Source organism: Semicossyphus pulcher, unplaced genomic scaffold (genome assembly GCF_022749685.1).
Source record: "Semicossyphus pulcher isolate SPU_LCO1_2020_fin unplaced genomic scaffold, fSemPul1.0.p SCAF_14, whole genome shotgun sequence".
Classification (NCBI taxonomy): Eukaryota; Metazoa; Chordata; class Actinopteri; order Labriformes; family Labridae; genus Semicossyphus; species Semicossyphus pulcher.
Genome location: NW_027211648.1, coordinates 3,010,811 through 3,034,404, shown reverse-complemented (window position 1 = coordinate 3,034,404; position 23,594 = coordinate 3,010,811). Strand labels below are relative to the sequence as shown.

At 41.6% G+C, this 23,594-nt stretch overlaps 2 protein-coding genes across 3 annotated transcripts; one reads left to right on the top strand and one right to left on the bottom strand.

Annotated features, from left to right (window-relative positions):
- Positions 1-393: 393 nt before the first annotated feature.
- rbm25a (RNA binding motif protein 25a) lies at positions 394-13,906 on the bottom strand. 2 transcript variants are annotated; one of them, XM_069661450.1, is made up of 18 exons: positions 13,750-13,906; positions 13,336-13,461; positions 12,736-12,785; positions 12,343-12,513; positions 12,114-12,171; positions 11,682-11,842; positions 10,309-10,503; positions 10,113-10,196; positions 5,829-6,103; positions 5,421-5,532; positions 5,236-5,325; positions 5,050-5,123; positions 4,812-4,962; positions 3,649-4,057; positions 3,260-3,564; positions 3,056-3,154; positions 2,817-2,864; positions 394-841 (listed from the first exon to the last, which is right to left on the bottom strand). In XM_069661450.1, the coding sequence occupies exons 2-18, from the start codon at positions 13,439-13,441 to the stop codon at positions 749-751; spliced, it is 2,481 nt and encodes an 826-aa protein (XP_069517551.1). In that variant the 5' UTR covers positions 13,442-13,461; positions 13,750-13,906; the 3' UTR covers positions 394-748. The 2 variants fall into 2 exon arrangements, with proteins under 2 accessions (XP_069517551.1, XP_069517552.1); XM_069661451.1 differs by having other exon boundaries at positions 10,113-10,193.
- A 1,999-nt stretch (positions 13,907-15,905) lies between these two features.
- Positions 15,906-22,751, top strand: arg2 (arginase 2). The gene is made up of 8 exons (XM_069661924.1): positions 15,906-16,124; positions 16,209-16,281; positions 20,200-20,374; positions 20,586-20,745; positions 21,118-21,212; positions 21,298-21,402; positions 21,553-21,689; positions 21,788-22,751. Exons 1-8 carry the CDS (start codon positions 16,011-16,013, stop codon positions 21,976-21,978), a joined length of 1,050 nt encoding a protein of 349 aa, XP_069518025.1. The 5' UTR covers positions 15,906-16,010; the 3' UTR covers positions 21,979-22,751.
- The last annotated feature ends 843 nt before the right edge of the window (positions 22,752-23,594 follow it).

Sequence of the window (23,594 nt, the reverse complement as noted above, 5' to 3'; positions counted from 1 at the left end):
ACAAAATACATTTTTGTATATTTATGAGGTCATAACAGAATAAAAACAGTATAACAGCGGATTTTAAATAGATAAAGAAATGCTTTGATTATTTTGGTACAGAATGTCCCTGGTCTAATTAGGTACCTGCTGGGAGAACAAACATGTCTGTAAATGAGTTACCATGCTAATCACATCTGTCTTAGTTCTGTCTATCATTTGAGAGGTTTTTTGATAAGTACAAAGCAACAGAAAACCTTATTAACTTATTTTGAAGAATTAATAAACAAAATAAGTGAGGAGGAATGTAACACTAAAAAAATAAACTGTTTCTCAAGCATGACTGCACGTAAAATCAGTGAAGTGAAGAGGAATAAAATAGGCAACGCATGAAAGAAAGACGCGATATTATATTAAAAAAAAGCATATTTATTAGTTCACACAACGGAGCAGTGCCTCAACATGACAACAGTAAATCAAAGCAGGATGTGTCCAACGTATCAGAGAACAGATGAGTGAAATACAACCGCTGTTCGCCTCAACAAAGGAAAAAAATACAACCAAAGTTTCATCATGCAGTATGTTTGTGCAAACCCGTTCTGTTCACAGCTCAGACTTTCCCTTCCAAACACACACACGTACAAGGCAGCCGCTCCTTGCTGATGGAATGGAGGGGTGTATGGACACATGTTTACAGTCTGCTAATCCAGAAAAACTGAAGGCAGCAGAACTGTGAGCTAAGGAAGTCAGACAGAGAGACACAAGGTCTTTATTTCGCCAGTCCGATCTTCTTTGCTTCTGTTTCATAAATCAACAACCTCCACATTTTTACAATGAAGACTTCTGCTTCTTCATCCAGAACCTAAACACACAGACAGGCAAGACAAGTATTACATCAAACAGCCCAAAAAGTTTTGCAATGAATGTGACTGTCATATCAAAGTTATATAGATTCTTCAGGACCAACTGTAATGAAAAATTCTTAGGGTGCGTTCACGCCTGACAGATTTGGTCCGGGCTTTCGGACCTCACTCGGAAAGTCTGGTTCGCTTGGAAAGGTGAGAACACGCATTCGAACGGACCAAACCACCGGACCATGGTCCGCCAGAAAAGACGAGACTCTGACCGTTTCCTAATGAATCACGGTCCGGTACGATTCAGGTAAGAACATAATCTGACTTAGACTTAATATAAGAAAAAAACTAAAAAACTGCATTGTTGGTTGTTACAATGTTACAATTTAATTTATAAGACGCTTTTGTCCAAAGTGACGTACATCTGAGAGTTAATACAACACAAGCAACGACCAAGACAGGAGGGAACAAAGTCAGTAAGTGCCAACTAACAGCTTCAAGTGTGATCGGACACTGGTGCTGACAGGCAGTGCACGGGGCGTTTGTTTGTTTTTTTTTGGTAATCATCATCAACAAGGTCAATGTTAACAGAATTTGACGCGTGCAGAGACAGCCTGGCAGCCAGGCAGCAAGATGAGTAGAGGACAAACGTGGGGAAGCAATGAGGAAATAGAAATATTGGCTGATCAAACAATTACACAAATGCACAAGAATTGGGAGGTATTCAAAGTGTTCAGTGAAAAACTAAAGGAGAGTGGAACTGATCGAACTGTCGAACAATGTTGGTTAAAAGTAAAAAACACACAGACAACAAAACATTAGTCTGTCTCTCGTCCTCCCTCTCTGTGATCGTGTTGAGTGTGACTGAGGAGCGTGCTCTCCCTCTGTTTACTTAAGGGAGTTTTCCCATGTGGAAATTCTGACCAATCAGAGAGCAGTTTCTTTGCGCATCAAAACTTTTGGTCTGCTGGTTAAGGCTGCAGAGCGAACACAAACCAAACTCCAGGCAAAATGCAACATTGTAACTGTTACGTGCCGGCCGCTCGTGAGCGCGCTGCGCTGCACACCAGTTGTGACTGCACCTTATTACACACAGATTGTAGGCGTAGTGTAGTGGTGTTTCCCTGTGTCTCCTCCCCCGCTCTATTGCGCTCTCTCTCTCCCTCTCTGGCTTTCCCTCTACCTGTTTAGGTGCCAGCGGAACACCTGACAATAATCAGGCCGCCTCCTCATCAGAGCGGGGAATAAAAGGAGGCCAGCAGAGAAGGAGAGGGAAGTGAACCACACACGCCCAAGCGCAGCTCTGGGGGACATCTTTCTTTTCCTCAGTTCCTGTTTTTCCTCTCTTTTTCCCATGCTCGGGTTAGCGTGCTCGGTTTTGTTATTTTAGTTTGGGTTGGAGCTCTCTGGTAGTTTAGTTCTCGGGTTCTTATTTTGTTAGGTAGAATTTCTTTCAGGTGGTTAAGGGGGATGGTCTGAGTGCGACGGCCAGCTGCATGGCTGGCTCAGGCCTTCCCCATCTTTTGTTCCTTTTGGCCGGGATCTCATCCCCTTTTGTTTGTTCACTTTGGTTTCCGTTCTAATTAGAGGTCTTTGGTTGAAATAAAATGATTTGTTAACTTGGAACTCTGGTCTTGGCGTCCTTATTATGTTCGATCTCTAGAGCCATTGTGTGTGTTTTATAGAGGCCGTAACAGTAACTATTTGGTCTTTGATTCGGATCAAACAAACAGACTTTAGGTGTGAAAGCGCCCTTAAAATCTAGCTTGAGCTGCTGCACTTGAACGCATCTTAAAAATTCCCAAATTCAAAAGGTAAAATAACAGAAACTCATTTATTTTTACATTTATATGTATATTATTTTTATATTTTGGCACATATGTTGTGTATAAATCAATCCTACAACCCAAATGAGAGGTAGAATAAAAATTAAGTTCAACAGATGACAAGTGACTCTGTGACCCAGTACCAAAATAAACTTACCATTGCAACATCATCAAGAATACCCTGAGGGGTGCTGTGTGCCATCACCTGGAGAGAAGAGATACAAAATTAAAGTGAGCAGCGGAGCAAAACAACCACCTCAGAAAAACACAGAACTGCTGCCTGTTACTAATAAATATATTCAGAAGCTTTTATATTTTCTGTTATTTAAATTACTTTAGAAAAATGGTGTGAAGCTTGAAATCAATGCAGCTGATCGGAGAGAAACAATCACAAACCTTTGAACAGACGAAATCAACCAGCGTGGGTTCCTCCTCACCAATGTACTCAATAATCTTCTTATTGATCCATGGTCTAATGCGGCGATCCATCAGAGTCTGCAGAAAGAACAACGAGAACAATATCAAATGACTCCACTCTCCTTAATCTTTAAAACACTTCTGAAGTGGGTAAAATCTTTCAAACAGGCAGAGGCTCTTTACCGAGTCCACCATGGTCCAGTCCAGAGGGTAGGAGAAGAGCTCCGGCCGGGCTGTGGGGATCTTCTCAATAAGGCTCTTTATGTGCTTGCGTTTCTCCTCCGTGTTAATGCTGCCTTTGCCCCCTGAAATTTCGGCTCCGTCCAGTCCGAGGCTCTTGTCATCATCACCGTAGTCCAGTGGAACCAGTTTCCTTTTCCGAGGCTGCTCGTCTGCCTCCTCGTCATCGAACTTGTTGAAAACACTTTCCACGCTTGCCAGCTTCTTTCGCTTCCCCACGTTGAGCTGGCTGGGACTATTGGTGGCACCTGGAGAACAGAAACAACTTTCTTTTCTGGAACTAAACAGCTAAATAAAAAAGAAATGATGAGTTAGTTTGTTGCTGCACTCACCTAGTTTGAGACTGAGTCCAATCTTGGGCCGGTGCTCCTCTGGAGGTTGGACCTCAGGTGTGTTCTCGCCTGGAATGATGATCCCGGTGGGAGTTTCGTTGCCGGGTGTGTTCGGAGTGGCGTTCCCACTGGCAGAGGACACTGAGGGAGCTGTAGTGATTGGTCGCATGATGGGTTTGAGCTGCGGTTTGGCCTCTTGCGAGTCCTCACCATCGGGGTAGTCATCCTCGTCCCCTCCCACGTCGTCGTCGTCGTCCGAATGCTGCGGGGGGCGGGGGATCGGTTCTGCTGGCCTCACTGACCCTCGCTTCTCCCGATCCCGATCCTTGTGGGACTTCTCCTGGTGCACCTCCTCCTCGGGTTCGAGTTTCAGAGGAGGCTGTCGTCTGCGCTCTGCCTCCTCCTCCATCTTCACAAATAGACACAAGACAAGAACACTGACCTCACATTCTGATTAACTTTCATGCAAGTAAGTCACCATTTGAGGACTTGTGTAATTTAAATAATTGTTCCACTAAGACCAAAAAGATGACAGATAAAAGGGAAACTCTTGGTGCATGAATCACAGGCATTGATTAAATCATGCGGCCCATATACAGAGTTCACAGTCCTCGATGCAGATGCCCTGGATTCGACTCCCACCCTCAGCCCTTTGCTGCGTGTCCACTGTCCTCTCTCTGTCAATAAAGGCATAAAAGCCCCCCCAAAAAATACACTCAAACAATTTCAAGCTAAATTAAATACCAATATCCCATGTTTCCTCGTCCAGGTTACCGTAAAGTCATGTACCAAGTGCATACAGCAGGTTAGTATTCAAGATTTCTCCTTATTTAGACTTGTAGAGGCTACTTAGTTTTTGAATCAGTTTAAGTGAGACTTTGCTGTAAATAAGAGCACAAGTGCTTCGTGTGCAACCCCTCCTTTCATTCAGCTGCTCAGCTACCTCCCCATCTGCAGGCTTTTGTTATGCACATGTGCACTTGTTAAAAACTGCAGCTACGGCAGTGCAATCTGTGTTCTCGAGCAGAAAATGAGCTGGAAACAAATGTCCTGATTTTCTCCAACTCTGATTACTGATTCACATGATATTCAGGAATCAGCTTACTGGAGAGAGCCATGTGTAACCAGGTTACTAAAGCTCATGTTAACGCATTTCTACCCACCCTCTGCAGCTCAGCATCAGGGTCAGGGTGACCTTCAGCCAGAAGCCTCTGTCTGATCTCCTCCAGCTCCTCCTTCTCCCTCTTCCGGTCTCGCTCGTCCAATTCCGTCTCCTTTTCTCGGTCACGGAGGCGCTTCTGCAGAGCGCTGCCCCTGAGGAGGAGAGCAAGAAGTCAAGTCTTGACAAATGCAAAACACAAGTGTGTAAGACACTCTTCTAAAGTGCATTCGGATAATCACCTGTAGTACTTTGGGTCGTCTCTGTCATCGTCATAATCCTCAAGGAATTCTTTCAGTCTTTTGGCTTCTTTCATCTGAAATTAAACACAATAACACTTTAATGTATATAAGTGAATCCAGCAGTTCATCCGAACACGTCTGACGTTACAGATGATGTCAAACTAAAGGTATTTGCTAACAATGTACCATTTCACGACGCCTCTCGTCCTCCCTCTCCGTGTCTTTGCTGTAGTCACGAGATTTCTTCCTCTCCCTGATCTCCCAGTTTTTCAGGCGCTTTAAGAAGACAGAAAAATCATAGTTGGAAAAACAAGAAGAGTCTTAAAATTATATTCTTCATATCAAAACGACCGAAGAGATACACTACACACTTCTTGGTAAGCAGCCTCCTTGTCTCTGAGCCTCCTCTCAAGTCTTCTGCGTTTGTGTACGTCCTCCTCATCCTCTTCACGGTCTCGTTTTTTATCTTCTCTAGTCCTCTCTCTGCAGAACACAATTAGTTACAGTAGTTTAATGAATCATTTCACCATCTTTAAGTTGCCAGTAGTTCTTTCAGCCACCAACTATGTCAAGTACAGAGGACATCTGCAACAACTTGGGTAATCAAGCATACACTGGGTAAAATGTCCCTTTAAGTTAGAGTAGGAACACTGTTCACCTGTAATGGAACAACCCTTACTTCCAAACAGTTAAGAAAGGATCTACAAAGTAGGAAGTTAATGACAGTCAGAACCTGGTGTCAAAATAAGTCCTAAACGAGCACCAGCCGAACAACTGACCTGGATCTGCTGCGATCTTCGCTGACGTCTCGACTCCTGTCCCTCTCCCGCTCCCTCTCTCGCTCCTTCGTCCTCTCCCGCTCGCGGTCCCTCTCCCGTTCGCGGTCGCGATCTCTGTCTCTGTCCCGCTCCTTGTCCCTCTCCCTCTCCCGTTCCTTCTCTTTCTCGCGGTCACGGCGCTCCCTCTCGCGCTCCCGCTCTTTGTCCCTCTCTCTCCTCTCCCTCTCGATCTCCAGCCGCTCCTTTTCCTTCTTTCCTTTTTCCTCCTCCAGTTTCTGCAGGAGCCCAAGAGGAAGAAAAGGGGGCAAAACATGTTACTAGATTCTCAATATATAAAAAAAGATGATAGTAAAATACACACGCAAAGTTTTTCAACACATGATACTGAAAATGATTTGACTCCCTTGGCCAGACATGCTCACATACTGCCATGCCTCAATGCCTTGGAGAGGTTGCCTGCTGCAAGTGAGGTCCTCTGAGCCATGATGTTTCCTCCTGAAAAAGTAGTCTGCTGCTTTAAAGCCATTAATGTAGGCGTGTGTGCACGTTAAATACATCTTTTCTGCTGTTTTACTGGCATTTATTAACATTTGTAATATTGTATTTTTGTTACATCAAAGCGTACATGGGTCACTTCCTGTCCTGGCTCCGGTTTTCAGCCTTCCCCTTCGTCACATACGCTCGTATTGAACGATTTTTTTCTTACATATGTAACAGGTCAACTCGTCCTCTGCAGTAACTGTGCTCTGCAGTGATCTGAGATTATGCTCTGATGTAATGAGAGGCCATTCCAATAAAAACTCAGCTGTGGGCAAATACGGTCAAACCTACATCCGTCCATTTTCCAATCAAAGTGCAGTTAGGCAACTGATGAGGTCATAGATTTGACTTCACGCAAAAGATACTGTAGATTAAAATGCATGATTTTTAACATGATGTGGTTTTAATTATACCACAAAACAGCATGTTCTCCCACCTGTGTCAGCGCATATAGACTTTTAGCTTTCTTATATTATCCTTACATTTAACAAATCTATATTTTATTTTATTTATCTATATTTTTACATATTTTTGGTTTCAAAGTGTCTAAAAACATTATGGAAAGGGGTACAGGGATATATCTTTTTGTTAACCTGTAATATGCAACCAGAAACAGCCACTGTAACAGCTCTTTTCATAGCCACCAGACTCCATTGACAAAAACAGTAATTTAAGACAGAACATGCTGGTCTACCGCCGCCTCAGCTGGTTGGTTTTGGAGTTCTTCTGTCTTACATAATTATAGTGTCAGATCCAAACTAACTTTTTAAAAACACCTAAGTCAGACTACAACACAAAAACAAACGTAACACTGCAGCAGCAGACCAGCAACTCCCATGATAAAAATGCTGCTTTTGTCAATGGAGTTTTGTGGCGTTAAAGAGAGGTGGTTTCTGTTTGTTTTAAAGAGGATCCTACTTAAATAGAAAGGTCTATCTCTGAAGAGATCCTTTCTGTAATGCTGTCAGACACTGAGAAAAAACATACGAGCCGGTTGGAGGCAAAAATAAGCACTTCAGGCGGACGTACTGAACGTGCAACCATCATAACCAGTTTTGCAGCTGCCTGATGAAGCAATCTGCTGGAACAATGCAAAAACTTTTTAAAAGTAGGGGCCGTGGTATTTAAATAGCTGAATTCCACTTTGACATCTTTGTATTTTATTCTAGTAAAAGTAGAGTTTTTTATTTCTTATAATATAAAGGATATCTTGTATTATCCCCACTAACTTCCCTTTATTGTGAGTACATTCACACTCACATTGTTTTAGTTTAGCTTGACTTAAGACGCACTGCAATCGTACTTATGCTGACTTGATAACATATACATGCAGAAAATATGAATTAATCTATTTAATTGTTAATTATATTCCATTAGAATTAATTGTTATTCCCATTTTTTGCTAATTTAATTCTTCACATTGACCTCATACTCGTGCTGTGGCGACACAGGTCAGTTCATCTTATTGAATAGAAAAGTTTCAGAGGTTCTGACTGGCTGAACATGATTCTGTGGGTTTAAGGGTTTAATTCAGCTTCTCGTGCTACAAACACACATGCAGTGATCTAAAAGCACTTGGAGTTAAAAGTGTTCAACGAGAGCTAAATCGGCTTTGAGCCATTAGTTCAACAAGTTCTAACTATACTCTTAGGATCACCACTATATAACACCCTGGTGTGGTCTTTCCTGGGGGCGCCAAGTGGATTAAAACAAGCCTGGGCTTACAGGGCAAACGGCCCAACTAAGTGAATTACATAATCAGCTCCCATGTGTTTTCTACATGGTCATCTGATACGCAGGGCAGCAGGGCCAGACTGCAACGCAAGTGCTCCCCTGCAGGAGTGTTGGAGTTCTGTCTACAGCAGTACCACACCTAGGAACTGGGAGGACACTGTTACATAAAATACTGAATAAAACACGTAATATTCATAATGCGTCTACTTTTTAAGTAGTTGACATAAGACATTTTCTAAAGACCATTTTGGAGCTTTTGGGGTGCAACTTACAGGTGATGACTACGGTTTCAGCGCCTCTCTGCCCCTACACATCCTACAGGCTACGTGTGGGAGGAAAAGCAGGTCAAGTGCAAAGTGAAAATAATCAGGAAAAACCTCCAAATGATTCCTGTGAAGCAGCTGATCTAATAACAGTTTATCCACATAGATAACATTGACAAGAACTTGTTTCTGTTAACTCCTGTCTAGAACAAGTCAGACACTGTATTGCATTTTGTCACAAGGAAATGAGTGAAGCAGTCTTACCTGTAGAATGTCCTCTGGGGTCTCTTTGGCCTCTCCAACCCAATAAATGGTATTTAAAAACTCAACCGCGTCAGGCCCACAGTTCAAACAGCCTTCTGGCGTCTTTAACAAACGTGTAAATGTTGGTAGGGATGTTCGAGATGTGGGTCTGACAGCTGTTGAGTGGTGAAGAAAAATAAAAAGAGAATAGAGAGAAAGAAAGGGGGCTGATCTTACTCTAAATTAGCTTCGTGATTTGTTTTTGTTTGTTTTGACTTGATTCAAAGTAGCATTCGTATACCACGGTTAACATGGTTTTAATCCAATCCAGAGGGAGGGCTTTGAAACATCTGGGCACCATGTACCTCACAAGTCAGTAATGGATCTGCCTCTCATTGTGTGACCCTGTTTTCTGACAGCTTTAAATTCTAAAACTTACCTCTTATTCTAAAATTCCATTAAAAGGAAAATGCTGATTTTGTGGCTACTCTTTGAAACTCAGATTAAGCCCAGTTCCAGCCCTCAAATGCACTGGTATATATTTAATGTATTTAATTGTTCTCTCACTGATTGATTAAAGAGCAAAACAAAGAACAAAGAAAAAGAACTAACAAAAAAAGCTTTGAAAACAAGGACACAAGGACTTACCTTGTTTGTCTTCAGACCACTGAGTGCTGTGGAGGGGCGCTCCCTGCTTCACTACAGGCTGCAGTTCAAACTACTGCAGTGGTTAGGCTCATTCAGACTGTGTGTGTGTTCTTCAAACACATCATTATCATCTGAGGACATGCAGAGGTTCACTGAGCTCTCCGGCCTCAGTGCGACATGCTCCATTTGGCCATTACTAGTAATTTGTACATAAAAGTCCCAGCAGCAGCTTGTTTGCCACATTTTAAATAAAATGGCAGCGAAGTGAGAGCCAGTTGCCCCCCTGCAACGCCTCCAGAAGGGAGCGCCCAACATGAGTAAAGAAGAAAGGAAAGATCATACTTACATCCTATCCTCGCAACTTTTTCCAAAGCTGAGATTCTGAGATTCATCTTGCTCTAGTCACCAAATGAACTCTACCACATTGGTGGGGTTTAATCAATAGATTAGCTTAAGACGGAATTTCACATTGTGTCCATGCACTCTTTAGCTTGTGCAGAGCTAAAAGCTTTAGTCTCAAATCAGTCTGATCAATAATAACAATCATAACTCTTGCCGGATTTGGAAACACTGACTGACAATATAAAGCCATCTATGAGTGGTTGATGTAGCATTTAAATATTTGATACAAAAAGAAATCCTTGAATTAACACCTACTATACTGTATTCCATTTGACTGACTAATCTATATAAAAACTGGCTTCCTTTAGACTATATATGACAGCAACAGAATGGTTTTGCAGAGGAATTATCTCCATAAATTGCAGCTAGATTTTCCTTTAAAGAATTTCCAATCGGATGATTTTTTTCTCCAAACCTAAATTTACAGAGTAAAAGCAGCAGTTTGATTCGTTACCTTGTGTGTGTCGCGGAATTTACTGATCTCTCTGGAAATCAAGTCTCTCTTGTCGTCCTCCATCTCCATGGCATTGATATCCTCCTTACACAAAGGACAGACAGAAGAAAAGGGAAACCCACTAAGTACCGTTCTCAACAGTGAATTCTATACAAGAGCAACAAATCACAGAACATCCACAGTTGGCAAACAGTACCTCCTCTTTCTTCTCTTTCCTCTTCTTGTTGCGAGGCTGACTGTCGGGGTCCTGTGAGGGAGCATTGAGCTCGCTTGCATACTCTCGGATGAGGACGTCTATCGCCCCCTTCACAACCTGGTCCCGACGCAGGGTTTCTTCATCAAGAACCTCCTCCTCATCTTCGTCCCCGCTCTTTGACCCACCACTGGTTCCCTGTACGTCGATAGGCATAAACATGGAATTGTCTTTAACATAGGGGTGGGCGGTATACCGGTTTCACACAGTCACCGATGTCACGTTCTGCCACGACACAGATTTTGCAGTTCAGTCAACAGCGGAATGAACACAAACATTTTGGTTTTGGTACACACGTGAACAAAAACTTCCCAAGTTTCTCGTTTTCCATAACTTATCCACAGAAAAAGTCCGTCTGATATCACATAGTGCATCTCTCCCGCAGAGCACACACAGACCTGACACTCTGCATGCATGAACGGCCACAGCACCGGGAGCAGACGTGCCGCGGAGTGATTACTTTTAGCGGCTTCACCTGCTGCACACACGGCATGAGGTTGTGCGTTTGGCGACAGGAAGTAGGATGCGTGAGTTTCGTTTCCAAAAGTTCCCGTCACGGGGCAGGTCACGCTGATTAAACATACATTAGAAACGGTAGAGGACAAGTAACCCGGTTGCAGCTCACAAGTCTTTTAATAGTCGCTGAACCAAGTGTGGTAAAAGTAGGAGGATTCTTGTTTTGTTAATTAGAAAATAGGCCTGAAAAATAAGTATAATTGTTAGTTGTTTATATGTACAAGAAAACACATTGATGTGTTCCCTTACATTAACAATAGAGCAACAAGACTAGGTCAAAACCTAGTATGTGGCTGATCATGCCGCATCAGGTGAATGTGCGCTTTTGTGGACAATGTGTTACAAGGACCGATGACAACGTGTTTGAAAGCAGGTGTGCGCTGCAGACGTAGGTGAGGACAACGGACGAGCAGCGGAGGAGCAGCCCCGCCTACTCCCCGCACAAAGTATCCAGAGCCGTATAGACAGAGAGTCGTGCCAGTGGAGGTCCAATATGCTCCATGATCCACCATTGCGATGTCGCAACTCTCTCTCTCTATGGCTCTGAAAGTACCGCCACTCAGTCAGTCAGTCAGTCAGTCAGTCAGTGACCTACAAACCCATGTGTAGGGCTGACCCCGGCGGTCAGCCAAAAAGAGCTAGATAGTTATGCGTAGAGTACCTTTTCATTTTGCAATACGATACGGCCAAAAGAAAAAATAAATACTGTGATAAATTTTGGGTCATATCGCCCACCCTACTTTAACATATAGAAATGCAATAGAAATCTTTATCATTCACTCAACATGTGAACAGCATACCCCGTTGGCACTCCTCTTCTTCGCCTTCCACTCATCCAGCTGGGCCTTGGTCTTCGCATCTACCTTGACCAACAGCTTCTTATCACCTAAGAGCAGCTCGTGCAGAAGCCTGAGGGCTCGCAGTGTGGACTCAGGCTCTTTATACTCACAGAAGCCAAAAGCTTTAAGGATTAGAGAGCAGAGAGAAAGTTGGTTTCACGTAAGTTTAAAAACAACAAAACACATGATAAAGTGAAATATTTGAAGAGAAAAAATATGGCATTTGAAAAGCGATTTGTGATGTCACTCGAGTCTCTTTCTGTAAAGTTTGTGCAAAAGAAACCAAATTATATCCACAATGGATGAACACTTTTAAAAAGGATTAAAGAGACTCTTTAATATAGTATCTGGTGTACAGTGACCAGTTTTCCTTCAGGTGAAGACCTTTTTTACCTTGAAGTTTCCCAGAGGCACCTTGGACCCTTTTCCAGCTTAGAACAATACCACATTTCTACATCGGACAAGAAGAGAAGAAGAGAATTATTCAAATTTCAGATCACAGATATCAGTGTAAAAAGACTCATGTCAATCATTCAATGTAGCAACTTATTATTTTGACATTACAATGTAATGCAGTATTTAGACAAACAACAGATGAAGTGGGTACACTGGGTTAACTCACTGCTAGGAGCTGTCGGACCAACATGTCAGATGCCTTTTCAGAGATGTTCCCTACGAACACGGTGGTGGTGGGGCCGCCGCTGTCGTCTATGTCTTTGACTCTGATGCCGCCAGGCTCCTTCTTTGGAACCATCGGCTTCTGTGCTACAGCGATTGCGGTCGGGACAAGAACCTGCAACAGCAACTTACATTTTTAGGTTCTCAATAGTTACTTATATTAGAAGAGTCTTATATTAAGTGTCGCAGTCAGTTAAACTGCCAACATTGAGCTGCAAGCTTGATCAACATTTGAACAAAACTGTGAATGTGTAAGGATTAAGTATTTAATTAAAACTCATGCAGAACAGCTGATGGTTTAAATGGCATGCAGCAGGAACTCCAAATTATAACTCACTGTGGGGGTGGGGGTCACGACACCCATATGAACCGGGATCATGGGAGTACCTGAAAATAGAAACACAATAATCAAACCATACAGTGATGTGTAGAAGTACACACAACCACAAAAGATATAACATTTCTGCTGTGCGTGTGTGATTACCAAATTATTGACAAGGTTTACAGACAAATAATACTGTTTTCCTATTTCTTTATATCATATGTATTATTTATGGCCTGAGTATTAATGGCTATTACAATTATTAAATTGACCAAACAAAACTTTTATGTGTTGATTGTCCTTGTTTCAAGAGCAGTAACTGTATGTTTGACAACTATAGGAAATATTCCATTGAGGACGGATGTGTTAGTCTGAAATCTCCTCAAATTGTGAGCCAAGTAGCTGTAGATTTGGGACAGAAACAATTCACCTAGCTGCCAAAAGGTAGCCTTCGGTTGCTGACATGTAAGAAAACAAACAGTGACTCTGACACCTCAAAATGCAACTTAACCCTCTGCTCATAAGACTGTTAGCATTTAAAATCAGACAAGGGTCCCAGTACCCGATTGGCAAACACACAGCTGTTGTGGCTACACACATTTTCAGTGACATTACCTGGAGGAACAGCCGGGGCAAATCCCCCAAACTGAGGTGGGGGGATCCTGGGAGGTAACTGCGGGATGCCAATCTGCTGGCGGTTGAGCGGAGGAGGGTAAGACATCCTGAATTATACAGGAAAACCTACAGAGAGGAGAGAATGACAAACTGAAGACTAAGGAAATATAGTGAACGTTTCTCGGGGTTAAGCTGGGTAATGTCACGTTTAACGAAGCATTCATTTATTAACATGCACAGCGTTACTGACTGTTAATGTTACTAACTGAACAAAACCGGGATAGATGCTTAATAAAAAGTGGGGATCCTTAACATTTAACGTTGACTAGCTTAATTAGCTCAAGCTAGCTAACACACACTCTCTGGCCTTGCTAGTTAACATTAGCTGCAGCGGTCATGTGCGGATATACTCACCTGCAGGCAAGTGTGAAATAAAAACCAGTGTCTGGTAATAGACTTGGTTATCCGAATAAAAGCTCATAAAACTAGGTAAACGGAAAAACGGAACGCTTAAGACAAGCGTTAAAATTGTCACCGGTGCGCTACAAGAACCCCTATGGATACAAATAACTAGAACCTATTCTTTTCGAAATGAATCATGGGAAAGCAGAGCAACACCAATGGTATTATTGCCCTCAATTCAGTCTCTCAGGCTGGAAGCTAAGGAACTTTTTGCCCTCGGTTAACCTTCTAGGTAGAACTTGACTACTGAAATGGCTGGTCCCCCCACGTTTTAGCTCAATAAATATCCACTTAAAATCAGTGCTGACGTTAATCCAAAACATACCCTATCTCACCTTAAAGTCAATGATCTTCATTCATTACGGTAAGGTTTAAAAATGTACTCGCAGAGAGAAATATTTGTCTTTTGATGATTATTCTTTACTTTAAATCAGTCTTGAAACAGTAAGTTCACTAATTCACTAATCACCTTAATTTCTCAAGTATCAAGTATTGCTGCCTTCTCGATTTTATATTTTTAATATTGCATTAAATATTTTTGTATCAAATGCCTCAATCCCAGAGAGCAAGACCCAACATTTTTTTTAAAAAAGAAATCGTAATGACAGTAAATTGCAGTAGACGGATATCTATTTGCCTGACAGTCCGTATTTAGGTAAAACAAATCTCCCTGTGCCCATATTAAATTCTCTGTAGTCTTCATTTTTAAACGCTTGATGGCGCCAAATGCTTTACTTTCTTTTATAACCCCAACTTCACCCCTTTTTTATACAGTCTATGATTTACACCTATGGCGGTTACATACCCTACATGAGTTCTGTTCGTTGACTGCGGCAGGCAGAAGAAAAACATTTGTTGGTTTGTTGTTGCTCGGTAACAGTGTGTCCAGTTTATGTTCTACAACTATATTACTTAGTTATAACAGAAATGTTGCTATTATGCTACTCTATTGTGTAGTCTTTAGCCTACATAATCATAAACAAAAAATCTGTGATATTCTGCTTTTCTTTCTTTTACAAAAACACTGCTTATAAATTATTTAATGACGAAAATGAAACCAAAGCATGGCTTAAACTTTACATTAATAAAAAGTTAATATGTAAATGGTTTTCGTCGTTGTACGGTTTCACAGCCATGGATACAGCTACTAAAGTTAACCCATATGCCAGCTATAGTTAGAATTACTTGCATATTGAGATTACATTCAAAACATATGAGATTATAATAATACATTTCACTGTTATATACTAACTATTTGTTTCTAGTCTATTAACACAAAATAAATGTTTGTAATGTAGCTATAAAAAAGTTTTTTTTATACGTGATTCTTTTTTCTACATAATTTTATTTTTGAATCGTCAAACTTTAACTTTAAGATTTAGATTGCTAAACGTCTAGCTATACAGCTTTGTTTTTTTACTGTACTAGTAATACAGTAGAAATGATTTACTTTTGCCTTATTATTACTACTGTAGTACAGTACTACAGTAGGCCTACAGTAACTCTTTCACCACTGGTAGGGAGAACCTATAAAGAACAACCACCTGTGTAGGAACGGTAGATACTGTGTGAAATGTAAAGGTGGATAGGCCTATATGTTTTCAACTTGACCTGGAAACCGATATGTTTTGGCAGGACTAGTACACGTGTAGACACGCAACCAGGCCAAACACTATAATGTAAACAAGCCTATCAGTCCCGCCTGGCTGCCCCTCTGGAAATTTCCACCTAGATGAGACTGCAGTGTGGTCTTCACAACACACATTTCGAAACAGTTCATGGTCTACATCAGTTCTCAGGCCACGCCCACAGAGCGAACCCTCTTTTTTGTCCATTTGCTATTGGCTAGTTCGAAGGTGTGTCATTCAACTTGGCGTCACAGGTTATATCTGTACTTCTTGTAATGGAAATGTGTAACACGTTAAAACCCTTTACACCTTTGATAAATTAGATACACTTTCAGATACCTTCTGTTTCTGTGAATAAATTAGGGTGGGATCATCTCCAGCACTGATCTCAGTCCTCCTTTTCAGCAGCTCATGAATATTAAGTAGATTAAGGATGCATAAGTCCGGCCCTTTGCACCAACGCGGCTTCATTCAGCATCCACCAGCGCAACGCTCCGCACAGCTTTCATCAGACTTCCTGTGCGCAGTCTCCTGAGTCGCTTTCATACAGACAGAGTCGACTTTGAATTTGAAAATAGAGACAAAATGCCGCTGAGGGGACCTTTATTCCGTCTTCTCAGAACTCAACTGAGCCACACTTGCCAACAAAGCAGAGCTCATTCTGTGGCTATCATAGGCGCTCCATTTTCAAGAGGACAGGTAAGAATGAAGCGTTTTGTGACTTTTTTTTTTTTTAGAACAAAGCCGTCATCCTCTTACACTTTTCCGTTTGTGTTCTGACAGAAAAGAAGAGGAGTGGAGCACGGTCCTAAAGCCATCAGAGATGCGGGGCTCATGGAGAGGCTCTCCGGTTTAGGTAGGTGCCGGGGGGAGACGGGATTTCATCGAAGCAGCCGGTGCCGCTGTGTTACGTAACAGCGGATGGGTGTTACAGGTTCGGCTGGGAAGCATTTAGACAGATATAGCTTATAGTTCTCATCTCAGCCAGCCTGTTACATCACTGGGAGGCAGTAAATATAAACATCCATGTATACTTGGAGAGGTTGATCCAGCACGCACGGTTTAGGGAACAAAGTGGTCCCAGCTTTAGTCCAGTTTCAATAAAATCCTCTCAAGATCCTTTGTCTGACATAATAATAGCAGCATTATACGGATACGTCAGAAAATCAAATGTGTTTAAGCAAGATAAATTGCCATAATCTGTTGCACATCATTTAAATCGGTCTATATTTTTCAAGCAGCGTGAACTATTATAACTAAGCCAGTAAGAATATATAAAAAGCCCCACTTAAGTCGTTTAATGGTGTAAAATAAGTCTAAAAGCCCTCCTAATGAAGTAATGGCGACTACAAAGACGTGATAAAGCTTCATTCAGTCTCACGGCTACTTAATCGCAGCCATACAAGGACAGGAATACCATAAAGTCCGGCGGGGTCACTATGGGAAACAACACGGAGACATTAGAGGACACTGTTGTAACCCTGCACCATCCATGCAATGTGATTGCCCCTTTTTTTCACGTGGCCACATGTCGGCCTGCTTTAGTCATTCTGGGCACATGCTCGGAAGGCTGCAGGAAGCGGATGGCTGAATTATTTCCACTGTGTCGTCACTGCAGACAAACCCACTCACCCCCACTGTAACAACTCTTCTTTTTTTTATCATTCATGTAGTTCCAGCGCTGACGCCCTTACGTCACCAGCGCTGCTTTACACATGAAAGAAGACACCGCAGGGTGAAGAAACCTGCCCTTCTTTTAGCGCGCAGGTCAATGTGGTTGCATTGTGTTGGAAATTTCCCGTCTGCGTAACAAAGGAGAGTCAGCAGAGACGGTGGTGATGAGACGGAGGATTACATTACAGGAACAGTCACAAGGAAACTAACTGAGCAGATTTAAAATGACCGCTTATTATGATAAGGTCAGTGTAAGGTCAGTGTCAAGTGTCTTGTGAATATTTAAGTTACATCACAGCTTAATATGTTGACAAAGCATATCGAGTACTTTTTAGTACAATGCCACAATTAAATAATGAGATTCTAAACTATTCGCGTTATGATATACATTACTTATTAATCATCCCTCTGTTTTATATTCAAGCTAATGGCAGTTAGCCTGATGTAGGTTTAAAAAGGAATAATAATAATAATAATAATAAATACTTTTAAAAACCAAAGTTACAAAGTTATATCATGTCAGTGACATCACTGTCAACACAAATCTATGCATGTTTTATAAACTATTATATACGTATATATTCCCGTACATGAAGCAAGTTGTAAGAGTTCCATTGTCATTTTTATTTCAGCTCCTTTGCACTCCGTCGCACCGTCGCCCTGTTGTCTTATTTGAAGCTGCTATTTCTGCTTATGCACACTGAGAGTGATGTAGGTCCCAGTCAAAAGGGGGAAAAAAGTGTTGCACAGAATACAGATCAAGTAGTTTTATAGAAAATAAGAAGTAATGCCCTGTTAATGGAAGGCAAGTCAATAGTTCTCTTGATAGGGCTTGAATAGGGCTCTTGAGAAGGTTTTAAAGCAGCTGATCTTAATGTGCAAAAGAAAAGTCACACTTTGCAACGTGCGTAGAGAAGGAGTAGCAGGCCTTGTCAGATGACCTGAGTGTGGAATTAAACAGACTTAATAGTCTACTTTAGGCAGGATAGTGCTAGAAAACAGACTAATTGCACAATGATATATGTTAAATAACCTATGAAGAGGTCACTGTATCCTTACGTCTGGAGCCAGGGCTGCCCGTCGACTCGCTTTAAAACCAGGCTACCATATGTGTGTATGATAAGGCTGTTATAAATACTTTCTTTAGAGCATATACCACAGACTTACTGTGTCATTATAACACAGTAAACAGGACTACAAGGTCACGATACACTCACTGCTGAGCTCCACCTGATATAACTAATTATAGCCAATAAAAGTCGTCATACGGGGATTATAAAGGTGTGACAGTTCATAGCAGTTGTACCTGTTCTGATTCTGAGCTAACACACCCAGATATCTTACATAATTTGCTTGGTCTTAAACATCTGCTCATCAGCTGATGCAACAGGTACGTCCTATATTTCTACAGCTGGGACTTAAACTGTATTAACAGTTTCGCCCGACCGGTATTATCACACCGATACAGGCTTACTACAGATATATTGATATCGGCATATATGTTTTCCAATCGGCCCTGATGTGATGACTTTTTTAAAGAACATATAACGCAGAAAACAGTGCACATGTCACATGGAAAAGGTCTTTAATTAAAGCTAAAAAAATCACTATATATACATTGTGTTATGTTCTCAAAAATCACATATTATCAGGCTCTAATTTATAGTTATGGAACTAAAGAACTATTCAGACACAAAGATACATGTTTTAAAGCTTCGTTTAAGGGGTTTAAAACATATTAAGGTAAAAACAAAAGCCTTCAGTAAAAGGGTTTTATATGTAATATTCATAATATTTACAACAAACTTTAGAGTCTTAAATCAAGTGTTTAAAAAACGACCTCAGTCTGATGAAGGTGAAGGAAAGAAGTTGGCGACGAGCCGTCTTCCTGGTGGCCTGATGTCAAATTGGCTGCAGGGAAAAAAGATCCAGCTGCCATGTCACCAGCTGGGTCCAACGCATGAAACTGAAACCCTTACTTAAATAAATTCCACACGTCCTGCAGCCTTTACATTCTCAGTTTGCGTCTCAATAAAGAATAAAATCATAATAACAAAAACTATTATCTTTGAGATTTAACTCTAGTAAACAGACGATTACAGTTGCAGCTGTAATCACTTCCCAGCAAACAGAAGCAGGACTTGCAGCCTGTTGCGGCAAGAACAGACGTTTTGAATTGTCCTGCAATAGATGCTCAAGATTGCATACAGACAAGGGCTATTCCTGTCCTGTCTACGAATGGTAATGAACTCTGCTGGATCCCTGAGATCAGCAGAGTAACACTACACTGCCATCGCGACTCACATTGCCAGATGGACCCCCAGTATGGAGGATCACATCACTTGTTTACTTCGCAGTGTACGTCCTGAACGGAGGGGAAAGTTTTTCGGTCTTTACTGCAGCAGCCGAGCAGCAAAGAGTGAACTGTAACCTGAGCTGACGTGGGAAAGGGGACAAGTGGAAAGTGCCCCGTCACGAATGTTCCACTGGCATTAAATGACTCAGCCTCCTCAGACTGTAAGCTAGACAGATACTTGTTAAGTCATGCTGGAGAGGAAGGGAGCTAAAGCTTTTATTCAGTTATGTAACACCTTTGAGAGTGCCACCTGACTAGCAGTATATTTAGGTAGAAAAGTACAGCACTGCTCCAACAGTGTCGTACTTATACAACCGTATAACTGCAAAACAGTTAATGGCGTCTGCAGGCTTCATGCAACTGTTGGCTTATTTCTCCCCACAAAAATAGCACAAAGCTTGAGGGTTAAGGGTGTATTATCCTTGTTTTTAAGTTTAAATAATTCGTTTTTTAATACTCTTTGTATCTCCTGTGTTTATTAATTTTATCGACCTTTGGTGACTTTAAAAAAATGACCCTTTTATTGTCTAATTGATTACATTTTTTTGTTTTAACCACTTTGGCTGTGCTGTGTTTATCTTGTTCTGTAAAACTCTTTGAGAACTTTGTTTGCAAGATGGTGCTAAATAAAATAAAGATGGGTAAAGTGTTCTTGCTCTTGAACTCTTAACCTTCACTTAAATATATTTAAAGCATCAGGCTCTTGACTTGATGGCAGTTTCTTCTTGCTTTTGTGTTCCTCAGACTACTCTGTCCATGACTTTGGCGACCTCAACTTCCACCACTTCGAGAAGGACGAGCCCTACATGCACGTGCAGTCTCCTCGCACGGTGGGTGCAGCAAACAAGAAGCTGTCTGGTGCAGTGAGCAGAGCTGTCGGTGCAGGACACACCCTTGTCATGCTGGGAGGCGATCACAGGTAACGTACACAATACAGAATGTGCTGTACATGAACAGCACCGGCCCTGAAATCACGCAGCACAGCTTGTACATCAGGTGTCCAATGGCTGCTGTGTATCAATTTACTTTACGTGTTAATGCTGCAACTCCCTTACAAGGTCACTCTGAGCGTCTCAATTTGACTGCTATTAACACCTGATATTTATAAGACTGTCATTCTCCTCTCTCAGCCTTGCTATTGGATCAGTGGGAGGCCACGCCCAGCAGTGTCCTGACCTGTGTCTGATCTGGGTGGATGCTCATGCAGATGTAAACACGCCCATGTGTTCTCCATCAGGAAACCTCCACGGCCAGCCTGTGGCGTTCATGCTCAAAGAGCTGCAAGACAAGGTGAGGAGGAATATTAGGCATCACTGAAAACAAAAGGTAGACGGGATCTCGAAGCATTTTATGAACACAAGTGCACACAGAACTAAAAGGCGGCGCTAAAACACATAATTAATAAAATAGACCAACATTGACTTGTACTTTCATGATCATATAATTTGACTCTGATGTTTCAATGAAGGAATTAATTTTCATCATTTTTAGTCTCTTCTTAGTAGTTTCGAGTGTCTTTAAAGTCGTGTTGAGTCTCTTTACAGCTGCTTTGAGTGTATTTGTTGTCGTTTCTGGAGTTTTTAGTCTCTTTGATTTCATTTTGAGTCTCTGCTGTGACACATATGAATTCTTTAGTTCATGATCTCTGTGTGTCCACCACAGATGCCAGACATCCCCGGGTTCTCCTGGTCGAAGCCCTTCCTCTCCTCGAGGGACCTGGTGTACATTGGACTGCGGGATGTCGACCCCGGAGAGCAGTACGTACACACCGTCACTTTTTAAACTTTGACTAAATGGTTGACGTACTGTGTTTCTGACCTTTTTGAATTTGTTTTAAAACAGCCAAATCCTAAAGAATCTGGGCATCCAGTACTTCACTATGAGGGATATCGACAGACTAGGCATCCAAAGGGTCATGGAAGTCACCCTCGACCATCTTATGGCAAGGTAAAGAATATTTGACTGTTCCTAAGGTTTTAATATTTTACATTAACTTAAAAACAAACTTTTCTCTTGTCTATTTGACTTAAACCAAATGAGTGCCCATGTCTGAAGTGAATTGTAACTTAAATTCTCACCTTCTTCCTACTTGAACAGGAAACAGCGACCGATCCACCTGAGCTACGACATCGATGCATTCGACCCGTCTCTGGCTCCAGCCACAGGAACGCCAGTGAACGGAGGTTTGACCTACAGGGAGGGAATCTACATCACAGAGGAAATCCACAACACAGGTACAGAAAACTACAAATATGGCCACAATATCATACATAGACATGTTTCCTGCTCTTAAAGGTGTTTGTATCTAACTCATGAATGTGTTGATGTGCAGGTCTGCTGTCAGTCATGGACCTGGTGGAGGTAAACCCCATGCTGGGGGCCAGCCCTGAAGCCGTGGAGGCCACCGCCTCTTTAGCGGTCGACGTCATCGCGTCGTCTCTGGGTCAGACGAGAGAAGGAGCTCACGTGTCCATCGATGAGATTCCCGCTGTGAAGGAGGACACAGAGCAGCTCCGCCTCTGAGAGCAGGAAGCAAAGCTATGAACTTTATCATCCCTGAGCATTCCTCACTTTTCAATTACTTGCAAAGACTGAATCTAATAGTAGCTGAAGCTGTGTTCCTTTCTCTTTGCTGTTTGATGTTATATTTAATGATAAAACTTAATTATGTCTGGATTTCTAAAACTATAAAAGGGCTTCACTGATTTGAGTAGAAAAGTTCACATTAAAACTACTGAAACAAAAGCCTTTGGTGTTAGTTAGAAACCAACTACTACACTCTGATAGAAGTACTATTAATTTAAACAGCTTCTTATTTTGCTGCTGTATGTAATAAGTTATGTGTTAGAGGACACGGCTGCCACATATTTTTCATGCGTTTGGTTTACAAGAATATGAACCTGCCTCAGAGGTATGATAAACTGAGTCTGACTTGGTGTGAGGCCACAGTTTGTGGCTGTCCCAGTTACTATTAACAAGTAATGATGTGTTTGCACTTTTGGACCAGGTGTAGTTACTGTATTTTCTTTAGAGTTTACTTTTGTATTTTCACCTACCAGTATATGTACTAGAATTTATGTGTGTATAGATATTGACTAACATTGTATATTTTAATTGGCTTAAAAACCGTTAAAGTCCAGCTTTGATTCAAACGCTGGGAAAAAAACAACTCATAATGAAGTTTGACCTAATCTGATGCTTGGTCCATGTTTGACTTGATGTGGCCACTACATGACTTTTGTCCTTGAAACAAAGAGTTTATATTTTGGTCTTCCATAAATGTGATTACATTTGTAGTCTGTGTGTACATGTGTCTTATTTCCTTCTTAGTTCATCTCATAACTGTTTCATATGAGAAAGCCACTGTTTATGCAAGAGTCTACATGACATTGACTTGTTGGTGGCAAGACAGACCTACACTGTAATGTGGGTTTATCCTCTGGGAACCATGAATGTCCTCACAAAAGTCTTCTGGGGATCATGACTCGATGAATTCATCAGTACATGTTGAAGATGCTAGATTAAAATGTGTTACTGATATATTTCAGTGATGGAGGGACAAGCTAAAGACAGATTAACACTGCAATCCTTAAAGCCATGCTACCAGTACAACCAAAAGGTGACAGGGGTGTTTATCCTCTGGGAACAATCAATTACTTTACACAAAGCCATCACGTTAAAAAAATATTTCACAATTTAAACATTTGACCTGATGAATGTGCGAGCAGACAAACAAAAGGATCACCCAACTCCTTCAAATTCATCCTCTGGGGCCGATGAGTGTCTGTAGAGATCTTTTGGATTATCCATCCAATAGTTGGGATATTTCATGACAAACCACATGTCATCATCACCATGTCAACGTCAAAGTGCTGCTACATGAAAAGTTAGGGGATTATCAGTCATTATGATACTTCCCGGGTCCATGAATGTTTGTAAAAAAAATTTCAGGGCAATCTATCAAATAGTTCTAGAGATACTTCAGCCGGGATCACAGTGGTGCTGCATTATGCTTCAAATAATGCTTGTACTAAAATAATGCAAAATGGCCAAAGCTTAAAGGGGGTTATTATGCTCATTTCAAGCTTCACATCTCACTGTGATACCTGTGGAGTAGCTTAGCATCATTTACAGTTAAA

Excerpts from the sequence above, each read along its gene's own strand:
- arg2 (XM_069661924.1), top strand. The coding sequence starts at position 16,011 with ATGCCGCTGAGGGGACCTTTATTCCGTCTTCTCAGAACTCAACTGAGC. Across the intron at positions 16,125-16,208 it reads CTCCATTTTCAAGAGGACAG|AAAAGAAGAGGAGTGGAGCA; the intron begins GTAAGAATGAAG and ends GTGTTCTGACAG. Across the intron at positions 20,746-21,117 it reads TCAAAGAGCTGCAAGACAAG|ATGCCAGACATCCCCGGGTT; the intron begins GTGAGGAGGAAT and ends TGTCCACCACAG.
- rbm25a (XM_069661450.1), bottom strand. The coding sequence starts at position 13,441 with ATGTCTTACCCTCCTCCGCTCAACCGCCAGCAGATTGGCATCCCGCAG. Across the intron at positions 5,124-5,235 it reads ACGAGAGGCGTCGTGAAATG|ATGAAAGAAGCCAAAAGACT; the intron begins GTACATTGTTAG and ends GTTTAATTTCAG. Across the intron at positions 842-2,816 it reads TTCTTGATGATGTTGCAATG|GTTCTGGATGAAGAAGCAGA; the intron begins GTAAGTTTATTT and ends CTGTGTGTTTAG.